Below are 22,486 nucleotides of genomic sequence, written 5' to 3'. Positions count from 1 at the left end.
TGCGATAGATCAAAGTGACATTTAAGTGATGCTCATGAGCATCATTTAATTGCCAGCTGACTGCTAAAGGCCTGCTGCTGTGGAACAATTGGAGTTCCTGTGTTATGCTTTAGTGTATCTGTCTTGCTTAAGGCCCTGACCATCACCGAAGCTTGTAATTTCCCTCTCTCTGTGTGAATGATGGATGCTTAAGTGCTGTTTGAGAACTTATTTATTTCTAGTAATCAACTTTGTTCTGAATTTTCTTTATAGAAAGTGAGCTGTTTTCAACTTCCAGGATGTGATGGAACTATTGTTTGCTAACTTCCCGTGACTCCTTTTTGAAGTTATAAATGGGAGAAGTTGCTTTCTTGCAAGGTTGGATGCATCTCCACAGATGAAACTCTTGAACTTTTGTTGTGGGTATAGTTAATTAGTGAAATACTGCAAGTCCTGAGACATGTATTTAAATCTTAGAAGTATGTTAGGATAGTTTGGGTTCGAGGGAACCTCAGGTGATTTCTGGTCCAATTCCCTGCTGAAAGCAGGACTGACTCTGGGGTTGTGTCAAGTTGCTCAGAGCTTTTATCTTGTTGGGCCTTGAAAACCTCCAAAGATAATACAGCCTCTCTGGGTAGCCTACTTCACTTCTTAGCTGCCCACAGGGTGAAAAAGTTTTTCTTTGTGTCCAGTTTCCCATTTTTGATTATGCCCATCTCTTTCTTGTCCTGCCCCTCTGCACTGCTGTGTATCGATTGCTGTCATCCTCACTATTGTTATGTGGCCTCTTCAGAGCATTGCTACTAGAAGAGGGTAATTAGAGTAATTTCTAACCTCTCAGAAGTCTTAGAGTAGCACACTTGCATTCTTTGATCTGCTTTCGTTCCTACAGCATAAGATAGCACTGTACTTCTGAAATTTACTGTGGCTGCAAATATGTCTTCATACCCAAAGAGGGCATTCTAACCTTAAAGATGTTCTTAGTTCTGCCTTGCTGGCTTTCTCTGGTACAGTCCTTGCTTATGATCCAGACTTTAAGGTAATTTAAGACATTTCATATGTTTTTGTTCGGTGAAGCACTATGACACTTTTATTGCTCAGAAATGAAAATCTCAGTCTTCTCAGCATCTCTCATGGTTGTGTTGTCATCTCTTTGTTTTTGTAAGGCTAGTCATGTGAGGTGTTCCTGCTCACAGAGGGCTGAGAGAGAGGATGTTTTCTACGTTGAGCAACTATGGCAAGTACATTCAAAATATTGTGAGTTTTCCTTTCTGCCCAGTCAGGAGGAAATTCAAAAGGTTTCCAACATAAAAAGCACTGTTTTGCTCAGTAGTTAAAGGAGCCTGTCAATTAACTATCTATGTCTATAGACTATCTTAGTGGATTTACTTGACACAGATATTTTAGAAATCTATTTTCCAGTCTCAGATCTCAGATTTGTTTAGATTTGGAGTTCAAAAACGTAAACAGGTGCAAGTTGTTATAGACAGAGTCCTCTAAATATGATGTTTGTATTTGCTTCATGTTTCTGGTGAAAAATTTAAGTTAACCTGAGGTTTCCAATAAAAATTCACCAGACAGAATAGCATTATTGCAGGATCTGCCTCAAGGGGACCTGCAACTCTTAAGGTTTCATAGCTTAGATAACATGAAATTCAATCTGAGTGCTTCTTTTAAATCTCCAACCTTTTCCATGAAGACAGGAGTTCTAAAGGTACAAAGCTTTAGGTGTATTCTGATAGTGAAAATACTTAGCTGTCTTTCAGGAGTCCTGTGTTAGTCCTTTGTTCTGTCTTGGGCATGCTTTGTGGCTGGGATAAAGTTGTGTAGTTTCTCATATGGTCTGCTTCAACCACAAAGCCAATGCATCAGATTACTGCTGTACCTATACTCATGAGATCGAGTGTCTCTGAAATTCATTGCTTTCCTTGAAAGGAAGCTACAGCAGTTCTGCCTGCCACTTCTTAATACTTGTCAGGAGTATTGTGTGTAAACCTGAAAGTGGCAGAAGAAATTCCTAATTACACAGGGACCTATCCCATATACTTGAAAGGATTTGCAAATATGACCTACCTCACACAGGACCCTGCTGATCCTGGATTATGAATTCAGGTTTTCTAAAGCAAATAATATTGCTTTAGAATTGGAAGTAATGAGTTAACAATCTGTATTTATTCTGGAGAACTATCGGAATGACACTCAAACTTTTCCTCTGCCAAGCTTTTTGTTGCTGAAGCAGATCTGTTCAGGTGTGTGTCTTTAACACCATATGGTATATTCTGCACCTTCTTTATCCCCTTAAAATGCTAGGATGGATCTGGAATATATTGACCTGAAAAACTGTTCACTGGTTTATTCTTTTAATACAGAAAATATTTTTGAGAGGTTTGATTTTTGTGTTGACTTATTTATTTATTTAACTTGAAGTATTTTGCTGAAGACTTTGTTTCAGTGCAATATCCTGCAAAGTCCCTGGCACCCAAGAAACAAGCTATGTCATATAGGGGTACAATTTCTTTGAGGATGAATGCTGTGCTTTCGTTTACTTTGGTAATAAAAGTAGTGGGTAAGGTTCAGTGAAAGGTGGCAGATACTGTGTGTTTGTACTTAGGGAGTGGTACTTAAGTGAATCACAAACAGCATGTGACAGAAATATGTTAAACTTCTGGCAGAAGTCTGTGCTTTTGTTGAGCAGCATAGACATGTGTTAGTAAGAGTAGCCTGTGTTATTAGCTAATGTGTGTTAGCCCAGGGAGAATGTCAGAGTAAATTGTGACAGGTAATTGTCTTGATTTCCTAGGCATGAATAGCAGTGATTTACAGTCAGGGGAAAGAAGCTCTCACAAGAGTGTTTTCGCTGAGATGATCTCTAAGGGGATGAATGAAGTCAGTGTGCCTTTAGAGTGAGGTTTGGTTTAGATTGTCATACAAGCTCTGTGTGCTGTGAAAGATGTAAAAGAAACCCTCAGCCAAAAAGCTGAGCAACTGGAGGGAAGCAATGAAATCAATGAACACAGCTGAAGTGGGGATCTGCTTCTTTTAAATGCACCTGGGGAAGCCCAGAAAATTCTGAGCCCTGCTGATGGGCAGTGTGAAGCAGGAAGGCTCTCCACCTAGGAAGGGATGGAGTGGGCTGAGGAGGTGGAAGGCCTGGAAGCTCATATGGGGAGGATTTCTGGGGGTAAGTTGAGACATGCTTGTTTGCTGTTGTGAGAGAAATGCTGTTAGGGGAGCTGGAGGGAAGCTTGTGCATGTTGGGGTTGTGACCAAAAGGAAAGATTGGAAAGGACCAGAGAGGCTGTATTGCAGAAATTGGTATTGGGAAAGAGAGTATCTCTCTTTGGCTTGGAACACTATTCAGGAGCTTTATGGATGGTTATCGTTCTAGGCTGTGAAGTGTGACCTGTCCAGAGTTTTTGTCAAAGCTCCAGAGCAGCAATTGGAAAGATTCTGGATCAACTCTCACTTGAAGAGAAAAGAGCCCTTGGTTTGGAAGGAGTAGCTGGATGATTGAAATGCCGTGAAAGTGGGGGTAAAAGCAGGCAGGGTTTGATGGCAGCGGTGGAAAGCATGTGCAGTGTTGATACTAGCAGAATTAGGATGGACACAAAAATGAGTGAATGACAGTCAAAGTAGATTTGTTAGTGTTGGTGATGTCCTCCCTCAGTCTAGGGTCTGACTGGCTGCTGCTTGACTGTATTCTTTGATCCTTGTCTGCTTCTGGTGGCCATGGCTTTTGAAGGTGCGTGAATGGCCTTTGGTCCCCTTGACTCTTTGGTCTGCAGTCCTGGTGTGAGGTGCACGGGGTTATTCTCAGCTCCCGCCTGGAGCTGAGCAGGCAGATCTCCGTGTTCCTGCCATACCTGGTGATGTGGGATGGAAATAGCAAGTTTGGCCTCTAGCGCCAGGGCTCCTACATAGAAAGTTATGGAGAACTAAATGTCTAGTGCTGGTGGGTGCCTCCTTTGAGTGCTCTCCAGCTGTATATTGAGGTCTTCTCAACCTCTGTGTTGATAGCTGTTGTCCCTCTGTGCTGCCACATCTGCTAAATTCTGTAGTTCAGTGCAATTACTTTCTAGAGAGAAGCTCTATTCCTTCCTGGAATGTTAATTTTCTAAAAATTTGTTTAAAAGATATCTGACTTGCTCTAGTGATTTCTGACCCACTGTATTTAGAAGGAGCTGTGATTTCTGCTGCTGTTTCAGCAATCTCTGCTATAGTATTTCTTCCATAGCCTATTCATAGATCATCTCAGAATTTCATCTGAACAACCTACTTTTCTCCTCTATGCTAGAGGAAAAGGATATACCTGACATCTTCACTTTTGTGTTCTGGGGCCCAGTAAAACAAACTTCCAGCTTCTGTTTTGTCTGTCTACAGCCTTGGGTAAGGGTTGTAAAGGTCAAGCCATATTCTCAGTGAAGATCTCAAAAGGGGTCTCATATGTGTCTTTCCCACTTGCCAGTGAAGGTCTCCGAGGGAGCTGCACTCTGCTTGCTGGAGCAGAGGTTCACCCCTCCCAGGCTGTAACACCTGCAGGCTGATGATGCTGAGCAGTCTGCTGGCATTTGGCAAGGACTTGCACTGAAGCTGCTTGTGCAGGCATTGAGGACAGGAGGGTGGTGCCTCATGGGCCACTGGAGGATCTTCATCTTGCCACTTGGAGCAGCAGTTTATTGTCAGCTGGCAAAAGTACTGCTCACACAATTGCTGCTGCAAAGAGCACCTGAGTGCAGAAATTCTGTTGGAGCTTGAAGAGCTGCAGGGCTTCATGTAAAGCCCAGAGACTTTGTTTTCAGGGGAGCAGGGAGAGAGAGCAGCACCACTTCTTTGCCTTTCTCCTAGCTACAGGTTTGCCTCATGTCCTGCGCATTGCTGTAATTGCAGTTTGTGTTTGTGCCTGATTTTGCAGTGTCTTGTATTTAATCTGCATCCTGAGGTGCTGTGCTTTCTGTGGGAATTTGGTGCTCAGCTTTCCTGATGTCTGGAGCTCCATTCCGTGTCTCTTCTTGCCTAGACAGCATGGACTATGCATCTGACAGCCTGACTGGGGCTACAAGGTGAACTTCCTTCAGCAGGCAAAGGAGGAGCATTTGTCCTGGGACTTTGATGTTACATTATAAAGCTAAAAACCTTCTGACTCCTCACCCTTGGCAATATAGGAGCTGCCACGTTGTTTTATTTTCATTATATGTGATCACTACTGAGCTGTTAAGAGAAAATTACTTTCTATTTCAGTAAACTCAATTCTGGTTTCAGACTGACTGTGCATCAGATGCTTAATTTGGAACCCACTCTCTTGGTGAAATTAAAAATTCAAATCTCCAAGCTGGAGCATTCAAACTGTGCTTGAATTAGAAAATGACTGCTGTCAATGTGCTCTCACACTTCACTTTTTAAAAAATTCCTTCTTCCCCTCCCCCCTGATGAGTTTTGTATTAGAGTCTTGCTGTAGATAATCTGACTGAGCAGAAGTAGTGGGAATCCACACTGTCACTCTGTAGACAGAGTGATGAAAGAGAAGTGTGGTGTGTTAAGTAGACCATTTTTGAAAAGAACTGCTGTGTACTGATTTCATAGCTTCATGAGTGTTTGGTGGTATGATTTTATGGGATATGACTGCAAACCCATTAAGTGTTTGCAAATTAATTTATGACCTAAGGAAACTACACAGTTACTATGCAACATCCTTGCTCCTCTATTTCTGTGTAATATTTAAAGCTGTTGTCAGATCTTGACTGAAAGAATCAGAGAGTTCTCTCCACTTAAGAGATTTGCATGGACTGCCTCTACAGACTTTTGTATTGAAACTGGGAACAAAAGAGTTTTTCCCTGGGAAGAACAACAAAACTTACACCCACACCCTACCTCCTGAAATAAGCTGTTGTGAATATTCTCTGTAGGCTTGCAACTTGTGTGTCCATCTGCCTCTTTGGAAGGTGGGTAAATTATTCTCAATAACTTAACTATGAGTTAAAAAGAAATTTGCCCACAGGTTTGGAAAAAATTGGGCTGGGTATTTTTGGGTCAGTGTCTTCTCTTATTCACTATGCTGAAGGTACCCAGTGCTGGTACTGGCTTAGTTTTCCAAACCTGGTTGTGTTCATTCTTGGGATGTTTTGTTGTTCATCAGATGGGCTGACAGGATGGATCCCTGAGCTGGGTGTAGGGTTACTGGGAAGCTTGGGAGCTGTTCTGTTAGGCAGCTGGTGGTGTGAGTTTGGCAGTTCTAGCTGGCCAAGGCAGGTATCAGTGTGTTGCGTGAAATACATCCGTGAGTTGTGTCAGGAGGTTTGGAGAATTATTGGATTGAGGCTGATCAGCCGGAGATGAATTTGGAAAGTGAGTTCTAGTAACAAATAGGTAATTAAGGAAGGGGTGATTGTTACTGACATGGGAAGTGTTTCTTATTTACCAACTGACTTTTTGGTAGACTTTTTTTTCTTTCTTAGTGTTAAGGCTAGACCAAGTTTAAACTGTGGTGTTTTTTTTTTTTTTTTTTTTTTTTTTTTTTTTTTTTTTTTTTTTTTTTTGGGTTTTAAATTTTTTTTTTTTTTTTTTTTTTTTTTTTTTTTTTTTTTTTTTTTTTTTTTTTTTAAATTTTTATTTCTTGAGGTCTGAAAAATTTGATGGCTGTATTAATATCAGCTGATGTGATTCTAATTCTAGAGAGATGTGTTGTAATTTCATCAAATGGCTTAAAAATGAGTTGTTGCATTAAGGAGGTAAGTGGCTTGATTGTGACAACTCAATGACATGCATTATGGGAGTGTGTCAATAAAAACGCAATTATTTAAACCCTGGCTAAAGAAGAGCATTCTGGCTTTTACAATGCTCAACTCTTTGAAGTGCTTTTTAGTGGAGAATGGAAACTGACATGCATTTAATGACCTCGGAGGATATGTTATTTACGACATTTTGGAAATCTAACAGTTGAGTAACTGTACCCAGTCTGTTACCTTAGAAATCACAGGAAACCTTGGTGAGGAAATAATTTGTATCATTTTATCCAATACAATGTAACTCAACAATGCTTCCCTGTGTAGAGACACTTTATAAAACTTAGGATGAACCACAGTTACAGTTAACACTCAGTAGGTGAGATGAAAAAGCTGAGCACGACCTTTTCATTTTAGGAGTTACGAAAATCTTTATTCAAAAGTGACTTTCTTTGAAAGCTTGTTTGTGCGAAGAGGTGGTGCTTGTTTGTTTCAACATAGGCCATGTTGAGATCGGTGCCATCTTATTTGGCATATTTAGTGCCGTCTTTGAAATTCAGTAAATGAGTCAAACTGTAACTGATTAGGAACATGCAGCCAGCATTTTACATATTTCTGTGACACAGGAGCTGCACAGTAATGGTTATTGTCATGTCAGATTTATCTCCAAGAATGGTTCATTTTTGTTTCTGATAGGTTAAACAATTATGTGTGCATGTTTGTAAATGATATATATGTGGAACTCACTTACTTTGTTTGTGTATAGTTTGATGCAGGTGTTTGGGACTACTTTAAGAGAAGCAACACTACAGAAATTGCTTGGAGCAGTGCTTTGATAGTTGGCTTTGAATATGACCAAATACCTTTTCTTCTACATCACAGTTACCAGCCGCAAGTGCTCTGAGGATGAATTTGTTATTCTAATACAAATGAATTGTGTATAATATTGGTTGTATTCAGATAGCTGAGCTACCTTTAAAAGTGCATCTATAATTTCTCGCTTTCAGGGAGAGCTTAAATGACCTTGCAAGCATTCTGCATCACATGCTTATAGCAGGAGTGAGAAGGTGATGGCGTCAGAGTTTCTGTACTGATCTATACAATTCTACCGGAATAACAAAAATTGAAGATATTTACACCTTTTCATCCACAGATGCTGTTAGAACATTTGGTCCTGAGCTGCCACTTTTGTGGCTGAGAACAAAGACTGATGATCTAAAATAAATTAGATGACTGTTTTGCTGTCCTTTGGTGTCAGGTTAGGTACAAGAGAATGTGCTCTTTCCATCAGGAAATGCTCTTAGGCTTCACCTCTCCCTCTTTCACCTCACTTGGTGCAACTGAGATGTGAACAATGTTGCTTTACAGCAAGAGACTGTTTTTCCCTCTGCTCTAGATCTGAACTGCTATTGTACATGAAATGTTGATCATCAGGAAAGATTGCTGTGGTGAAAGAGCTGTTAAGAATATTTCTGAACTTTCGTAATTTGAATTTGTAGTAATTTGCACATATCTGCCATTAAATATATGTGACATTGTCTTCTAAGATTGTAAAATATATATTTTAAAAATTTGATTTTTATTATTACTATTTTAAGGCTCTGCCATTTGTAGATTTCTAAATGTGTGTCTCATACAATGTTTGACACACTGTAGGGTAGGGTTTTTAAATTGCCTTTGGTTGTTTTCATTTGGATAATTTTGTAGTTAATTGCCAACAGTTATTTGATGTTCTTCAAACTGAGATGAGAAGAATTTAATGCCTGTCTTTTTATTTTGTAACAAGCCAGCTGAATTGGTGTAATTCAGTGTAATTTCTCTGACAGGCAGACAAGGCAAGCTATGGTTGGGAGGCTATGCAGAGAAAGTTTATAGAACTGTATCTTAGATAACAATGTAATGTAATCATAAGCAACTGAAATTATTCCAGTCTTGAGAAAAGGGGCATGGCACCAGGGTAAACAATGCCCAAACAGTACACCCAAGGCAATAGAACCTTCCTGGCTGGGCTTTGTGATGGCTGAGTGATGGCTGTGAGTGCTCTCTAGCTGGACCTGGAGATCAGGCTTCCCCTTATCCTTTGGGGAAGGTGAGAGTGTCCATGTTCATGTCAGTCCCAGTCCACTCTGCCTTGCTCTCAGGGGCAGCCACACTGGGGCAAAGGACCTGCAGCTCTCTCCCTGTAGCATCCTCTGGATGCCTCATGGCCTGGTCTAACTCTCCTCCTGGGCATCCAGAGTGTAACTCTGCTCTGGTATCCAGGTGAGTGGTTTGTGCTGCTGGATGGACTCACCAGGAGGGGGACCTGGAGTCCATGAAGGAGCAGAATGCCAAACCTGTCTAGAGGCTATCTGTGAACCTTGTGAGGAGCACAGAGATGTGTGGGCTGTGTGTGATCTCATTCAGGACACTGGAATTGGACCCCTTTGGCTCCAATAATTTTTAGAATTGCATCCGGTTCACTTGGTGTGAATATCTAATGCTTTGGCTGATTTAAACCTTATTTACATTGGCTTAGTTTAAATTTGGTGTTTAAAGAGCTCTAATTATCTGTCTACTTTAGAAATTCATAGTGACTTAGTGAGATCAATTTTAAACTGATTTTAATTAAACCAGAGAACCTTTTGTGTTTTTACAGATGAGCCTTTTTAAATGGCCATGGACTATATGCAGCCTTAGAATGACTCTGATGCATGACTGATTTCTTCTGCTGAAGTCAAATTTAGCCTATTGTTTTGTATATAAACCAAAAGATTTTAAAGAACATTCTGTTCAGTTTTTGTTCCCTTGCTCTGAGAATGATTCCTGTTTGTTAAGACTTCTATTAAATTACTCCCAGAACAGCATTTTGCTGTCTTTTTATAGTAGACAGGCTGATGGACTCCATGACCTTTTTTACTTCTGATTTCTGTGATGCTTTTTTTCCTCAGACAAAAGAGAATATAAGAGAGTGCTGGGATATTCTAATTTATGGTGATAGGAAGCAGAATACAGGGGCTTAACTGCAGTCCCATGGTGAGATGTGCCACTGTTCTAGTATATAGAAAATGTTTAAATTGCTTTTGTTGGAGGTTATTTGGAGAGAATGTAATGAATGTTGGGAAAATTCTCCTGGGAAGTTTCGGTTCAAATGCTTAAATTCTTATATAGGATGTCATCATAGTGAGGTGTGTATGAGGCCTGTGTTAGGAGCTGCTGAGGAATTTAGATTATGTGCATATCCATCAATGTAAAAACTGACAAAGGATTGTGATTAGAGAAGAATGTTAAATGTAAAGAAAAAAAATCAGAAGCTTGTGTTTTTGTAAGGGCTCTGTGTGGGTGATATGAATATTTCCAACACCCAGTTGGTTCTGTTTCTGTCAGTACAGGGCAGCTAATAGAGGGCATAATTCAGCTAGGCATCAGATCCCCTTGAAGAGTGATTCTGGCAAATAGGTGCAGTCAATATCTTTTTGTGTTACAAAATGGATGATAGTGCAGACCTTGTATTCCCATTGATTCTCATTGTACAGGACAGAAAAATGGAACACCTTTTAACCAGCAGTAAACACATGAGAGAATGAAAGTAGTCATCATGTAATCTTTTACCAATAATGCATATATAAAAATATACAGAAAACAATTAAATTCCCATCTCCCAATTTTAATGTTTACTGTGGTATTTTTATCTTGTTTGCGTGGGGTTTTTGTTTGTTTTCCTGTCTCTGCAAACAACAAATTTATCTTTTCATCTGTGTAAGTAAGGTATGTGTAAGGAAATCAAGTTACTGAGCAGAGGTTCCTTCTTAATGATATTAATACTTTAGTAATGCTACGAATTAATAATTTTCTAGGATTGGTGATTCTTCATGCAAAGCTTTTCCTTCAACTTTACATTTTGGACAATAGGTAGTATCATAAATCTAAATGACAACTTGTGCAGCATCTCATTAGACCGACATCTGCAACCACAGGGTTTTACAGTTGTATCTGTTATGGCTGCAGAGCCTGAGCCATTTGCTACTCATAGTGTTAAAACATGGGCATGAGCACAAGAAACTGAACAAAACCTCTTTGTGATCATGGTTCTCACATTGCGGATGCAGATTCAGTCCTATCTTAGATGTGCTTGTAAGTCTGAAATCAGTTTGGATCAGAGAAACTTAAACCGAGTTTCTGCTTCAGCGTGCTGTTAAGCAAGTTGAGAATGGAAAAGCAGAGTGATGTTGTGAATAGGGAAGATGATGCGATACATTGTACCCAGGTTTGTGTCCTGATGGAGGAGCTTGTTAGTGAGCTTGCTTAAAAACAGGTGCCAACTCTTTAGAAGGCGAATGAATACACACAGTGTTCTCTATCTGCAGTATGGTCAGTGTCTGTGTCTTGTTGAAATGGAAAACGATACGCTGCTTGAAATTTCAGAAATAGCTATTTTCAGATACCACAGTATGTTAAGCCTGGAAAACTGCAGAAACACTTACCGACTTTTTCTCCCCTCCCAGGTGATAGCCAGCAATTAATGCCAGCGGGCTCTCTTCCTAAAAAGAAGCTGGCAAGAAGACCTGGATACATGAGGCCAGAAGCTCAGCGACAGATCGAGTTCCAGTCCGCGGGTGCCTGTGCAGGGTGCAGCCCAGCAGAGCTCCAGCATGGCAGGCAGCTCTGTGGAGGCACCGAGGGCTGTGCTCTGCACAGACAGTGCCAAAATGACTTGGAGTTGCTGCGCTGTAGTGCGGCGAGTAGTGCTGTGGCTCCTGCTAATGGGGTGACAAGCTTGGCCGCTACTGGAAACACTCCAGGATGCTGTGAAAATCTTTCCTGTCACAATGGTCCACGGTCAGATAGCGCAGGGACAGGGGTCTGCCCTGCTGCCACAACAGGCAAAGGAGATGCTTCTGCTGTGTGCTGTACGTGGCAGAAAAGCCGCGGCACCAAAGTGAGCAAGCCCCCAAACATGTATGCTTTGGATCAGACAGAAGTGAATAACAACTGTGAATATCAAAACAGAGATGGTATTTCTCATTCTGCCGGTGCACAGGATAGCTTTACATCAAGTTTCAGTTTCATACAGCTCTCCCTGAACTCAGCCTCTGGAGTAAATGATGTGGAAGGCAAATCTATTGAGGAAGATGAGATTGTTCTGCATCCCAAAACCACAGGCAATCTGCAGAAGCCAGAAGAGATGGCACAAACTCATGAGCACTTGGGAGATTTGTGTTGCTCCTCCAGTTCCGGTGAAGATTTGCAGCATGAATGTGAGAGCCCAGTAAATAATAAATTACAGGACTGTGAGTCTGTCTCTCTCTTGGATATAGATGCAACATTTTCATATTCTACAGATTCCTCGGATGCAGCGTCTGCTGGCTCTTCTGTCACCTCAGGCTATGAAAGTAGCTTTACTGTCAGTGACCATAACTGGGATACTTTGATGAAAAAATATGAACCAGTGCTACAGGATTGCTTGCTTGGCAACCGCAGTACTTTAAAGGTCAGTAATCTCACTTTGTTTTTGATACCTTTTCCTCAAAACATTTTATTTGTAGTGCCAAAATCAAAGTTTACATAGGAGTTCAGATACTACAGGCTTTTGTGTCCTTTGTTCAGAGTTTTACAGTAGATCTCTGCATGATAAAAATGAGATAACAGGATTTGTTTGGTTCTTTAAAAATAGGTGATATTTTTGCAGTACCCTATTCTATGTTCTACTGAAACTTTAATCCTCTCATTTCTAACATCACACATCAGTTTCTGACTTCAGTAAGTACCATTTCTTTTCACAGGTGGCTGTTTTGTCTGCAGTTTGGGTTATACGTAGTATAAAATTAGGAGGTGATAAGAACTCTTGAAGTATCATGATTTAACAACGCTAAACTTTTTAATTGGAAATGTTGAAGTTGAGCCAAAGACTTCTAAGAATTAGGCAACTTTGTGAAAGTAGTGTGTAATCTGATAAGTGCTTTCCCCACGTGAAGACAAAGGGGGGTCAAGTCCCTCTCTGTCTCCAGCTGGGAACTGAACCTTTTTTTCTTTTCCCCTTCCACCCTAGTGGAGTAGTGGGCTGGTGAGTCAGGAGTCTTTTTGCATATATGTATGTTCCTGCATTTATACCTACAGTGTATACAGGCAGTGTCATTTCACTGTGCTCTTTATAGAAGAGGGGTGGGGAAACTTTAGGAAGGATCATCTGTGTTATATTTTTATGGTGGTAGGGTGGGCATTCTGAGCTCACCTGATAAAAGGAGTAAAGTATTGGCTTTATTGTGCACACAGGAAACCTTAATCTAGAAATTAATATTGACACAATGGATTGCACTAATTTGTTCAAGGTGTACTGAACAAATGGTAGTGGCATTTTGTTGTTTTTTGGGGTTTTTTTTTGGTTTTTTTTTTTTTTTTTTTTTAGTTGTTTGGGTTGTTTTTTGTTTTGTTGGGTTGTTGGTTTTTTTTTTTTTTTTTTTTTAGATTTTATTTTAATTGTCTCACTAGTGCCCAAGTTTCTTGGTTGCCTTTCAGAAACTCAGATCTTTGTAACTTCTCAGCTCAGACACATACCTGGTGAGATGTGCTGTATGGCCTTTAGGCCTAATGAAACAACCTGCTCTGGGGAGACTTTGCACAAACCTTCTGTTTGGGTAAGACAGAAGGCTGAGAAAGGTTTATTCTTTCTTTGCTTACCATGACATCTGACCCAGGCTTGCAGTGCTTCGTAATACTTTATTTTCATGGATGATATGTGTAGAACTCAAACTAGGTTCTCTTATTTACAGACTTCACACACATTTACATGGAACAGGTTCTTTGTTTTCATGCCTGGAATTGCAACGTGCCCATTGTCTGAGATGGTTTGGGAAATTAATTCACTGCAAATTTGGGAATGTATAACGCAATCAAAATAGGAAATTATTTTTCTTTCTTTTCAGTATTGCTTATTTGATAGGCACAAAAGAAACATTGCTATCTTTAATTTCTGTATTCATTAATACATTGAATAGAGAACTGGGGATTTGTGCCCTTAGATGTCTTTGCCCTTGGTTAGCCAGTGATGTATGTTGAATTTGAAGCACCTTCCTATTGTAATGATAATGAGTAGAGTCTCAAAGTTTTCAGAAAGGAACAAAGGCAAAGGTAGTCAAGAAAAGGAGACAATACCAAAGTTGTTAAAATTATGCTTTCTCTGTACTTAAAAAGTGATCTTCATCTGGTACACCTCTAGGACATGCCATGCTGAAGCACAAGCAGGTCTTTGATTTGCTGAGCTCTAAATGTCTCCCAGCCTGCCAATAGAAAGCACTTTACAGAGCAGCATCAGTCAGTTTGCCGTGGGTGTGCCTGGGCTGTGGTACCCAGGCAGACTTTAAATGACCTGCCACTGTAGGGCATGATGGAATAAACACTGCCAGCAGCAGCAAAGCTGTACTCTCAGTATAGGTGGTTATTGTACGTCGTGTATGTGAAAAAAGTGTCACTTGAATCATTCCTACTGCAAGCCTCTTTAAAACTCTATAAAAAGTCAGGCATAAAACTCAGAAAATAATTTATGCTGAGGGTTCAGAGCTCCTTCCTTCAATACCATCTGCATTCCTCACTAGCCTCAGAGAAAAAAGATTGGAGTCTGAGGAAACGAAAACCAAAATAAAGTAAAGCACGGAAGAAACGGGAATGTATACAGTGTTTTGTGCTTGTTTTTCTTCTGGAGCATCCTGTAGCCTATTATTAATCAAACATTTTTGGATACTTTCCTGGCTTTATTTTTTTAGTTCTTTTCTTACTAGTCTACTTTCACATACCATATTTAGAGGGAAATCCTGAATTTAAAAGCTTGATTGTCTAATTTGTGTGCTGATGTGTAGTCTTGATAACTGACTGCTTCTATTAACTTGTTGACTGGCTGTACCTGTTTTTCTGTATGCAACTTAGAGTTTAAATATGAGGATTAAATATGAAAGAGCTTCAGGGAGGAGGGAAATATTTTTTAAGATTTCTTAAGGATGTCTAAAGTATGGATTTTAGTGCTCTCCCAAGCACTTTCAGGCTTTGGACTTTGAGAATATGCACTGCTTCTTTCTCCAGGCTCACCTTTTTCAGGGCTGATAGTGGCTTGTTTGGTACAGGCCATGCATAAATTTAATAAGAACCTTATTCCAGTCTTGTAACTGCAGCTGTGTAAGGCTGTGGCTGTCATGGCAGTGAGGAGAGGACTAAACCTACCTTCTAACCAATTTCTTTTAACAGTAAAAACTTGTAAAGGTCTTACAAAATTTTAGTAAATTTAACAAAGACAATCATTAACTTTTGAAATAAAACTTTGTTGTGGTAAGTTTCTTTTGGAATGTGAGAGAGTACTTTGTATGTGGTTTGGGTATTCTTGGTGTTCTGCTTTTTTTCCTCATCGAGCATTTGCATTGTGAAAATGCAAATATAGACGTTATGTAGATGAGCCTAAATTGTGTTTTAAGGAAAGTTTTTTTGGCTGCAAATTAACATTCTTTTCTGACCCATAACATCAATATACCTGTTCCAAAGTACTCATACTGCATTTCTGTTTACAGAATAAAATGTGGTTTGCATATAGAAGTTTTATATTTGTTCTCTGCAAAACTCAGGTACAAAATTGTCAGAAGGAGCTTGGGAACACACTGTTGAGTACAATGTGACCAGAAGTTGATATCATGCTGACAGAATTCTCTAATAATCATACTTTCATTTATTCAAGGGGTGAAAAATATCCTATGATCACATGATCACCTTTGCTTTCATGAAATAATTTGTTATTCTCTGTATGTGTTTGGACTAAAGCCATGCTTGGCTCAAGTAGCGGCAGTTCAGCTGACTTCCAAATAGGTCTGTCTACTTAATAAATACTGGGCTTAACCATCAAAATTTGGCCATTGTTGTGATGTAGTAATCCATTAAATTTATATTGCATAGAAGTTTATACTTATATATTTTTTAATGCAGCTTCTTCTTAACTAACTTTTTTTCTTTGCATAGTTAAAATCCTTGATCTTACGGCTTCAGAGGCTTCAGGAAAAAGCAGTAGAGGAAGATGACTATGATAGAGGTGAGAATTGCTCCTCCCTACTCCCCACTGGTTCATGCTGCTTTTTTTCCCTCTTTCCTTCTTCCTCTATTAGTTTTATTTTATATTTTCTACATAGTAGTGGCTAGGTGTGGAAAACAAGTTCAATGAACTGTGTTGTTTATTCTGTCATATGGCAGGAAACAAATTAAAGTAGGTCAGCAGCAGGTAGCAACAGTTTTTATTTTCTTGAGCCACATCACCATGTGGCAAGGTTGAAATCCAAATACCCACCATCTGGATCAGCTGTTTTGAAGCAGCATGACTGAAAAAAACCGCAGAAATTAGTGGAAGCTTCAAAAGGAGAAAGGACAGGCACTGGCTGCTGACAGAGTGAGATTTGCTGCTTGCCACATTTAGTCATGACACTACAACAGGGCTCACAGAAATAAGGTCAGTGGCTATTACAGAAGTGAATGATGTGGGATTAAGTTGATGTCCACTGAGTTCAGTCAAATTCAGCTAGACAATATGGTGGTGATACAACTGCTGGCCAATATCTATCTTTGCATAATGCTTGCTCTTTCAAATGCCTTGGCACTTCTGATAAGTTTTGTATGTGTGCACATTAATTATTAGAGCATCTATTAACACATGTTGGGTTTCTTATTGTTCCCTGTTGTGGTAGTGTGTGTTCAGGTACTCATATTTTGATAATCTTGAGGTTCTAGGGTAAGTTCTTCCTGCTAGGTCTGTCTTCAGTTGGAAGAGACTGAAAGCATTTCAGTGAAATCTGCATGGTTACTTCAGAGAATAAGTGTGGAAAAAGACAGCTCCTTTCCTCCCACTTTTATGCTCTCAGCTTTTAGGAATTGGACAGTGGTCAGACTTGTGGTTTGCCTCTCCAAATTACTGTGTGATGCTTTGCAGTTGTGCCGTGACTCTGTTTTCCTGCCCCAAAGATGTCCCCAAGATGAAAATCTAGTGTCTATGGGGTAGATGCGTGGCACTTCTGCAAGAGTGGTTCTGTTGGCCTCTTAAAGCATGCCTGTGTGTAGGAGAAGAGTCTCTTACTGCCACAAGTCATTCTTTTAGTGTGGCATCCCCTAACGGGGAAAACCTTTAGGTGTGCTAAAATCTGAGGATGTAGTAGATATTTTTGGGTTTAGTCTCTGTCAAATAGACATTATTAATGTGTGTGCTTTACATGTGTAACACTCATAACTCTTCTTTTTTTAAGTGCCTGTGGGTTGAGCTCACAGTTGGAGACTTCCCAACAGCTGTGTACTCGGTGTGCCTGGTTACCACAGATTCCAGCTGGGATTCTCTAGGCAGTCAGCCAGTCTGACAGCAGTGTTTCAGTGTATCAGGTGTGACATCTCCATGTGATGCCATATAGTCGTTGGCCACAGGGAAAAATGATGACTTGTGTTGAATCTCACACAGAAAGCTCTTGTGTAGTTTTCCTGGGCACTGATCTTTCATCCTTAAAACAGGACTAGTTTTCTGTTGTCCATCACTTCCTCCTTTTACCCTTTTCAGTTCTACCCTGGTTATCAAGCAGGGTTAGCTCACCTCATTAGCACAGAGGGTGGTTTGCAGAATGTTGCATTAATTCCCCTCAGATAAGTGGTCTGGCTGAAATGTTATTTCACCAGGTGTTGTGGGCACAGAGAAAAAGTGATAAGGAGAATCCACAGATGGGATTACTGTTTTCTGTGGTAAGTCTGACATAAACAGGCAGAAAACATTTGTTCTGGTATGGGACTGGATGCTGAGGTGCTTGAGAGACTTTAACTTGAGTTCTTCCATCCCTTTGAAAACTAGATACTGTTGTTCTCAGAAAATGACATGCTTCATGCATGCATGCAACCAGGCATCCTGAATTTTACCAATTCCTAGCTTTTGAGTTTTGAGTCTTTGACCTGTTCTCTGTCATACTGGTCTTTGTTCTGTTTCTGATACAACTATTAACTGGTGGTGTGTTTTTTTTTTGGTTTTTTTTTTTTTTTTTTTGGGCCTTTTTTTTTTTTTTTTTTTTTTTTTTGTGTGACTACTTTTCATTATTTTCATGGAAGCTGAACTGGCTTCCTTAGTTTTCCTCTTGTGAAACACAGGCAGTGTATCTTAAGATAAGACTTGCACGGAGAAGGTGTAGTGCTGCAAGGACAATCAGTTCTGTGGCCTTCCTTCCTCACCTTGCAGTGGCAAAGTTTTCCACCTTTGCTTTTAGAGCTATGTTGCTGCTCCTGGTAGAGAACAAAGTCTTCCCTGATGTGAAGTTTGAGAGCTTGTTAAATAGCTTACAGATTGGCCCAGTACCAATTTCTGTTCAAGTGAAATATGTAATTAGCCTTCTTTAAAGGGATCTTATTGCCAAATATTACTAGCAGGGAATGGAAATGCTAAATGTGCAGAGCTGTGATGTGGGGCATAAATGGTGGTGTATTATCAGGGAGTGGGAGAAATGAACCTGGGGCATGGGGAAGGCTGAGGACATTTCAACTGTGATGCTAGAGAGAAAATTACTGATCCTGTAATTTGAAGAGTGATTCTGAGTATAGAGTGAGTCCTCTGCGAAGAGCGGAACTGTTTTGAATCAGAGATAATGGTAGTGTTGTGTGTGGTGCCAACACAGGTCTTGCTCATTTGGAAGTGCTTCAGGGGAAGGATAGACCTCGTGTGATGGGAATAGCTGTGAAATGCCCTGGACATGGAAGTGGTGAATAGAGGAGAGGGAGAGCAGGTGGAGGAGGGATATGTGTGGCTAGACTCCCCAGGGAAAAGTTAAATTGCCAATAAATACATTACCATGTGTAACTACTGCTTTGGTGTTAGAATCTTCTCTCCAGCTTCAGCCATAGTCAAGATCTTAACTCCAGGGATTTTCTGACTCCAGCTCTTTCAGAGTCATCTAGTCTTGAGAGAAGGCCTCTTGGTGGGAGGGAGATGTGTTAGCACTTAAAACTCCTCTAAGTGCTCAGAACTGTTTTCTGCTGTCTGACACTGCCAACTTCACAGCTTAAGGAAAGACAAGCATCACAGGTTTGGCATTGTTGCTTTCCTGCTCTACAGAGCTTTTTGAAAGCTCCTATAGTTTAAGGTAATAATTGAAACTGAATTGTAAGTAAAGTAGTGTCCCTACAGGGAGGAAAAAGGGATGCACTGTGTTTTCAGTTGTGGCAACAAGACTAGGAAGTGACACAGAAATAAAGGCAAGCTTATCCCCCTACAAAGCCGTGGACAAATACCTTGTTGCAAACAGCTCAGGAATAAGGATACATTTGTTTTTCCACCTTGAAGAAGCGCAGGTGAAATGCATGCTGCTTGAGCTGTTAGAGAACATGGTGTCTTCCAGGTTAATGTTAATGCATTAGCATTTATTTCTGGAGTGAGGGAAGATGTTTTAAGAGTGACCACAACCCTCCATAGTTGTTTAAGAGACAAGGGAATGCCTGTTTAGGTCTTCAGCTTGTTTCTTCCTAGTTTTTCCTTTCTTTAGGTAAATCTAAAGATTTATCTAAATCTTTGTCTTCCTCCTCCCCTTGAGCTTGAGAGGTGCACAGCAGAAATGACTCTTGCTTGGTTACCTGTGCTGTGCCTTCTGAAAGACCTGCCTTGCCATGGTTAGGGTGTTGGTGTAGAGGAGCTTCAGTCAGGCATTCAGATAAGCACATTTTTCCTACCCTTTCTGGCAGTGCTGAGTGTGTAGGGTGGGGGGTGTATTTGTTCTGGGAGCGTTTGGGGCTGCTCGGGGTGGAGGCCACCCCCATGTCCCTCGTTGGTGCTCATTTTCTAGAGGTCACAGTGCTGTGAAACCTGCAGGGTGTTCTCTCTTCGTCCTGTAGCTGTCATGGGTTTTTTCAAATGCAGATATTCCTCAGCTGTGAAATGGTTGTGTGAAATGCATATTCAGTGAGACAAATATCCTCAGTCCTAGTATAATTTTAAAGAGGAACCCTTGGGATGTTATGTGTTTTATTGCTCTTGCTTCTTTTTAGGTGCTGAAATATTGGGAAATAAATCTTTTTTTTTAGGTGCTAAACTATTGGGAAATAAAAGATTTTTTTTCTGTATTTACTTGTGGTCTCCTCTTGATGGCCACATTACTGTATATTTTCAAAGCAGGTACTGTACCATGGGAATATAAGCATTTTTCCTTGCATAGCATATAGGAAAAATTGGTCTGTTCTCCAAGGATCACTTGGAGTGTTGTCATGGCTCATTATTCATGATGGAGCTTGACAGCTCCAAGGTTAAACACACTGCTGAATACAGGAGGAGGAAAAAAAAAGACTGTGTATTTTGTGTCTGTGGGAGTTGTGCTTGCAGTGGGAGCAAGTGCATTTTGCTCAGTACAAATCTATTGCCCAAACATTTGAAAACCTTTTTCATGTTCTTTGCTGCTTGTGCTTCTCAACCTTGCCTGGTGCAAAAGGCAAGTGGGATGTTAACTGTCAGGACTGAGTCTTGCTGCTGAACTCCCCTCCTGGCTCATGTGCCATCTTGTTTCTGAGCAAAATGTTTCTGCAGAACTACTGATTCTTTTGAATTACGATAATTATTTTTTGAAGAAATTTTTTCTTTGCAGATGCGTTCCTTGCAACTGGTGAGGAATGCTAATTCCCCCATGCAATTCAGAGTTGGGGTTCTTCAGTGAAGGTCATTGAGCAGATCAGAGCAACTCCTCATCAGTCCAACATGACAGAAAGAACACAAATGTTTATGCCTGTGGTGGCAACATCTATCCTATCTCAGCAATAAGGATTCGTGCTGTACATACATTTAATGTCATGTAAGCCTTCAGTTATTTTAGGTGAGCTCTCAAAGGATGAGCTGTGTGAATTAGTGAACTGCCATGGACTTGTGCACTGTGTGCTCTGCAGAAAAATAGTGTTTGCATGTTTTTTCTTTATTTTTTGTTCTTTGCTTGTGTTCTTTAAGAACTCTTAATACCCATTGTCTTTTCCATATCTCAGGATCTGCAGGGCATCAAGAACACCCTATGGTGTGTGTAGGAGTGTGAGTCTCATTTTGCACATTTTCCCTTAATCACAAGAATAGGAAGGGAAAGGAAAGACTTTGTAGCTGTTACTCTCCTGTAGGTTTACACTATAAGAGGTGCTGTTGCTCACTTGAAGCAACTATTTGTTTTAAGGCAACTGCAGAGAGAGTAAAGGAGGAAGAATCATGTTCAGTAATGCCTGGGTTGAAAATGTTAAGTGGCGCTCAGAGGAAGGCCTTTGCAACTTCTTACACTGGTACTTGCAAATACTGAACTTTGCAAAAACTCTGAACACCTGGCCAGATGTGTAGCTGTTTGGTATTTATGAGTTTCTTTTTGCAGTTTAAACTGGAGCAGTATGTTTCCCAATTTGAAGTACTATTTCTAATCATAGCTCTTAAACATTTGAACTAATTTGATATTCAGGTAGGTGGGTGGTGTGTTGTTCTTTTTGTTGTCTTTTTTGTTTGTTTGTTTTTTAATTTCTTTTTTTCTTGGAAGAGCTGTTTATAGATGAGGGTTGGGTAGAATCCCTGCTTTACTGTGTGTCTATTATTTTGAAAAAAACTCCTTGCTTGACAGATGGCTGCTATAACAGGACACAGAAATGAAGGCAACTTGGCTTCTTTCTGAGGAAGGACAGGGAATTTGAGAGAAGATGTATCTGGAAATAACTCTCGAAGAACACGTTACTTTGGATTGGACTTGTTTCAGTGTGGCATGTACCTTTGGAAATTGAATCTTCAAACCCAGCTGTATGTTTAGTGAAGCTGTCTATCTGAGGCTGCTGACTAAATAAAAAGTGGTGAATGCTGGAGGAGCAGAGCTGCTGTGACACAGGAGACTTACTGCAAGCTCGTAACTTGCAGTTGCAGGCCACTGACTTGTCAGTGGGTTTGGGGTGGATGGAACAAATAGGGCTTTCTCTTGTGCCATGCTGTGAGAGCCTTGTTTCATCACAAGCTTGTAGAAGCTTCCTCAAATCTGTGGGTAAGTCTTCTAGGTTTCACTTTACATTTTTATAACTTTTCTGTAAAGCTATTAAGAGGATGGGGGGAAAAAAGAGCTTGTGTAAATTCTCAAACCCAAATCTTTGTTTCATGGATCTTGTTTATCTTGTCTTACTCTAATAAATTCAAATAACCTCCCCAAAAGAGTTTGGAAGGTTAAGGATAGTAAATGCTTAGGTGAAGTATACATTAGACTTAAATTACCTTGGAACAAAACAGAGTCTTGCAGTTCTACCGTCTTGTCCATGTTCCTCTAAGATAGCGGACTGAAATGAAAAACAGGAGTCTTTTTGCACATATCCATTTTTTGTTTGGTTACCAGTTGAAACTGTGGACTGAAATGCTGTTGTTCAAATGCTTCATCTTGGCTTCTGTCCACAAGCAGCAGTAACAACATTACTGATTATTTTTATGCAATCTGTGCTAGGCCTATCCCATTTCTATTGTGCTTGGTTTTGTTTTATTTAATTGCAAAACTGAGCAAGAGTCACAATTTGAAGGTATGAATTTCCTTATCTTGCTGTCAGGTAGACAGCTGGGAAAACTTTTTTTGATACTAAAATAGTAGTGACCAGTGCTTATGAGAGGGAGGTGTGATATGCATTTCTGGGTATTTGACTTCTTGTTTTTAGTCATTACATGAGAAACACATAGGTTCTTGAAATTCTTTTGATGTGAATCCTTATTTTAGATCAGTTGTTCTGTTTCACAGCAATGAGTGTCTTGGAGGTAGAACCAACTCTTGTTGTTGGTCTAGTTATGCTCCACATTG

At 40.2% G+C, this 22,486-nt stretch overlaps 1 protein-coding gene across 1 annotated transcript in view; it reads left to right on the top strand.

Annotated features, from left to right (window-relative positions):
- LOC121354283 (disrupted in schizophrenia 1 protein-like) overlaps positions 1–21,401 on the top strand; it is a 28,801-nt gene extending 7,400 nt beyond the window's left edge. The window contains exons 2-4 of the mRNA XM_041468749.1: positions 11,183–12,168; positions 15,672–15,741; positions 21,287–21,401. Of these exons, the coding sequence (XP_041324683.1) occupies positions 11,183–12,168; positions 15,672–15,741; positions 21,287–21,315 (1,085 nt within the window). The 3' untranslated portion in view covers positions 21,316–21,401. The remainder of the gene's footprint in view (positions 1–11,182; positions 12,169–15,671; positions 15,742–21,286) is intronic.
- Positions 21,402–22,486: the final 1,085 nt, after the last annotated feature.

This window comes from Pyrgilauda ruficollis, unplaced genomic scaffold (assembly GCF_017590135.1).
Source record: "Pyrgilauda ruficollis isolate IOZ18807 unplaced genomic scaffold, ASM1759013v1 scaffold101, whole genome shotgun sequence".
NCBI lineage: Eukaryota > Metazoa > Chordata > Aves > Passeriformes > Passeridae > Pyrgilauda > Pyrgilauda ruficollis.
This window is presented reverse-complemented; position numbering and strand designations above follow the sequence as displayed.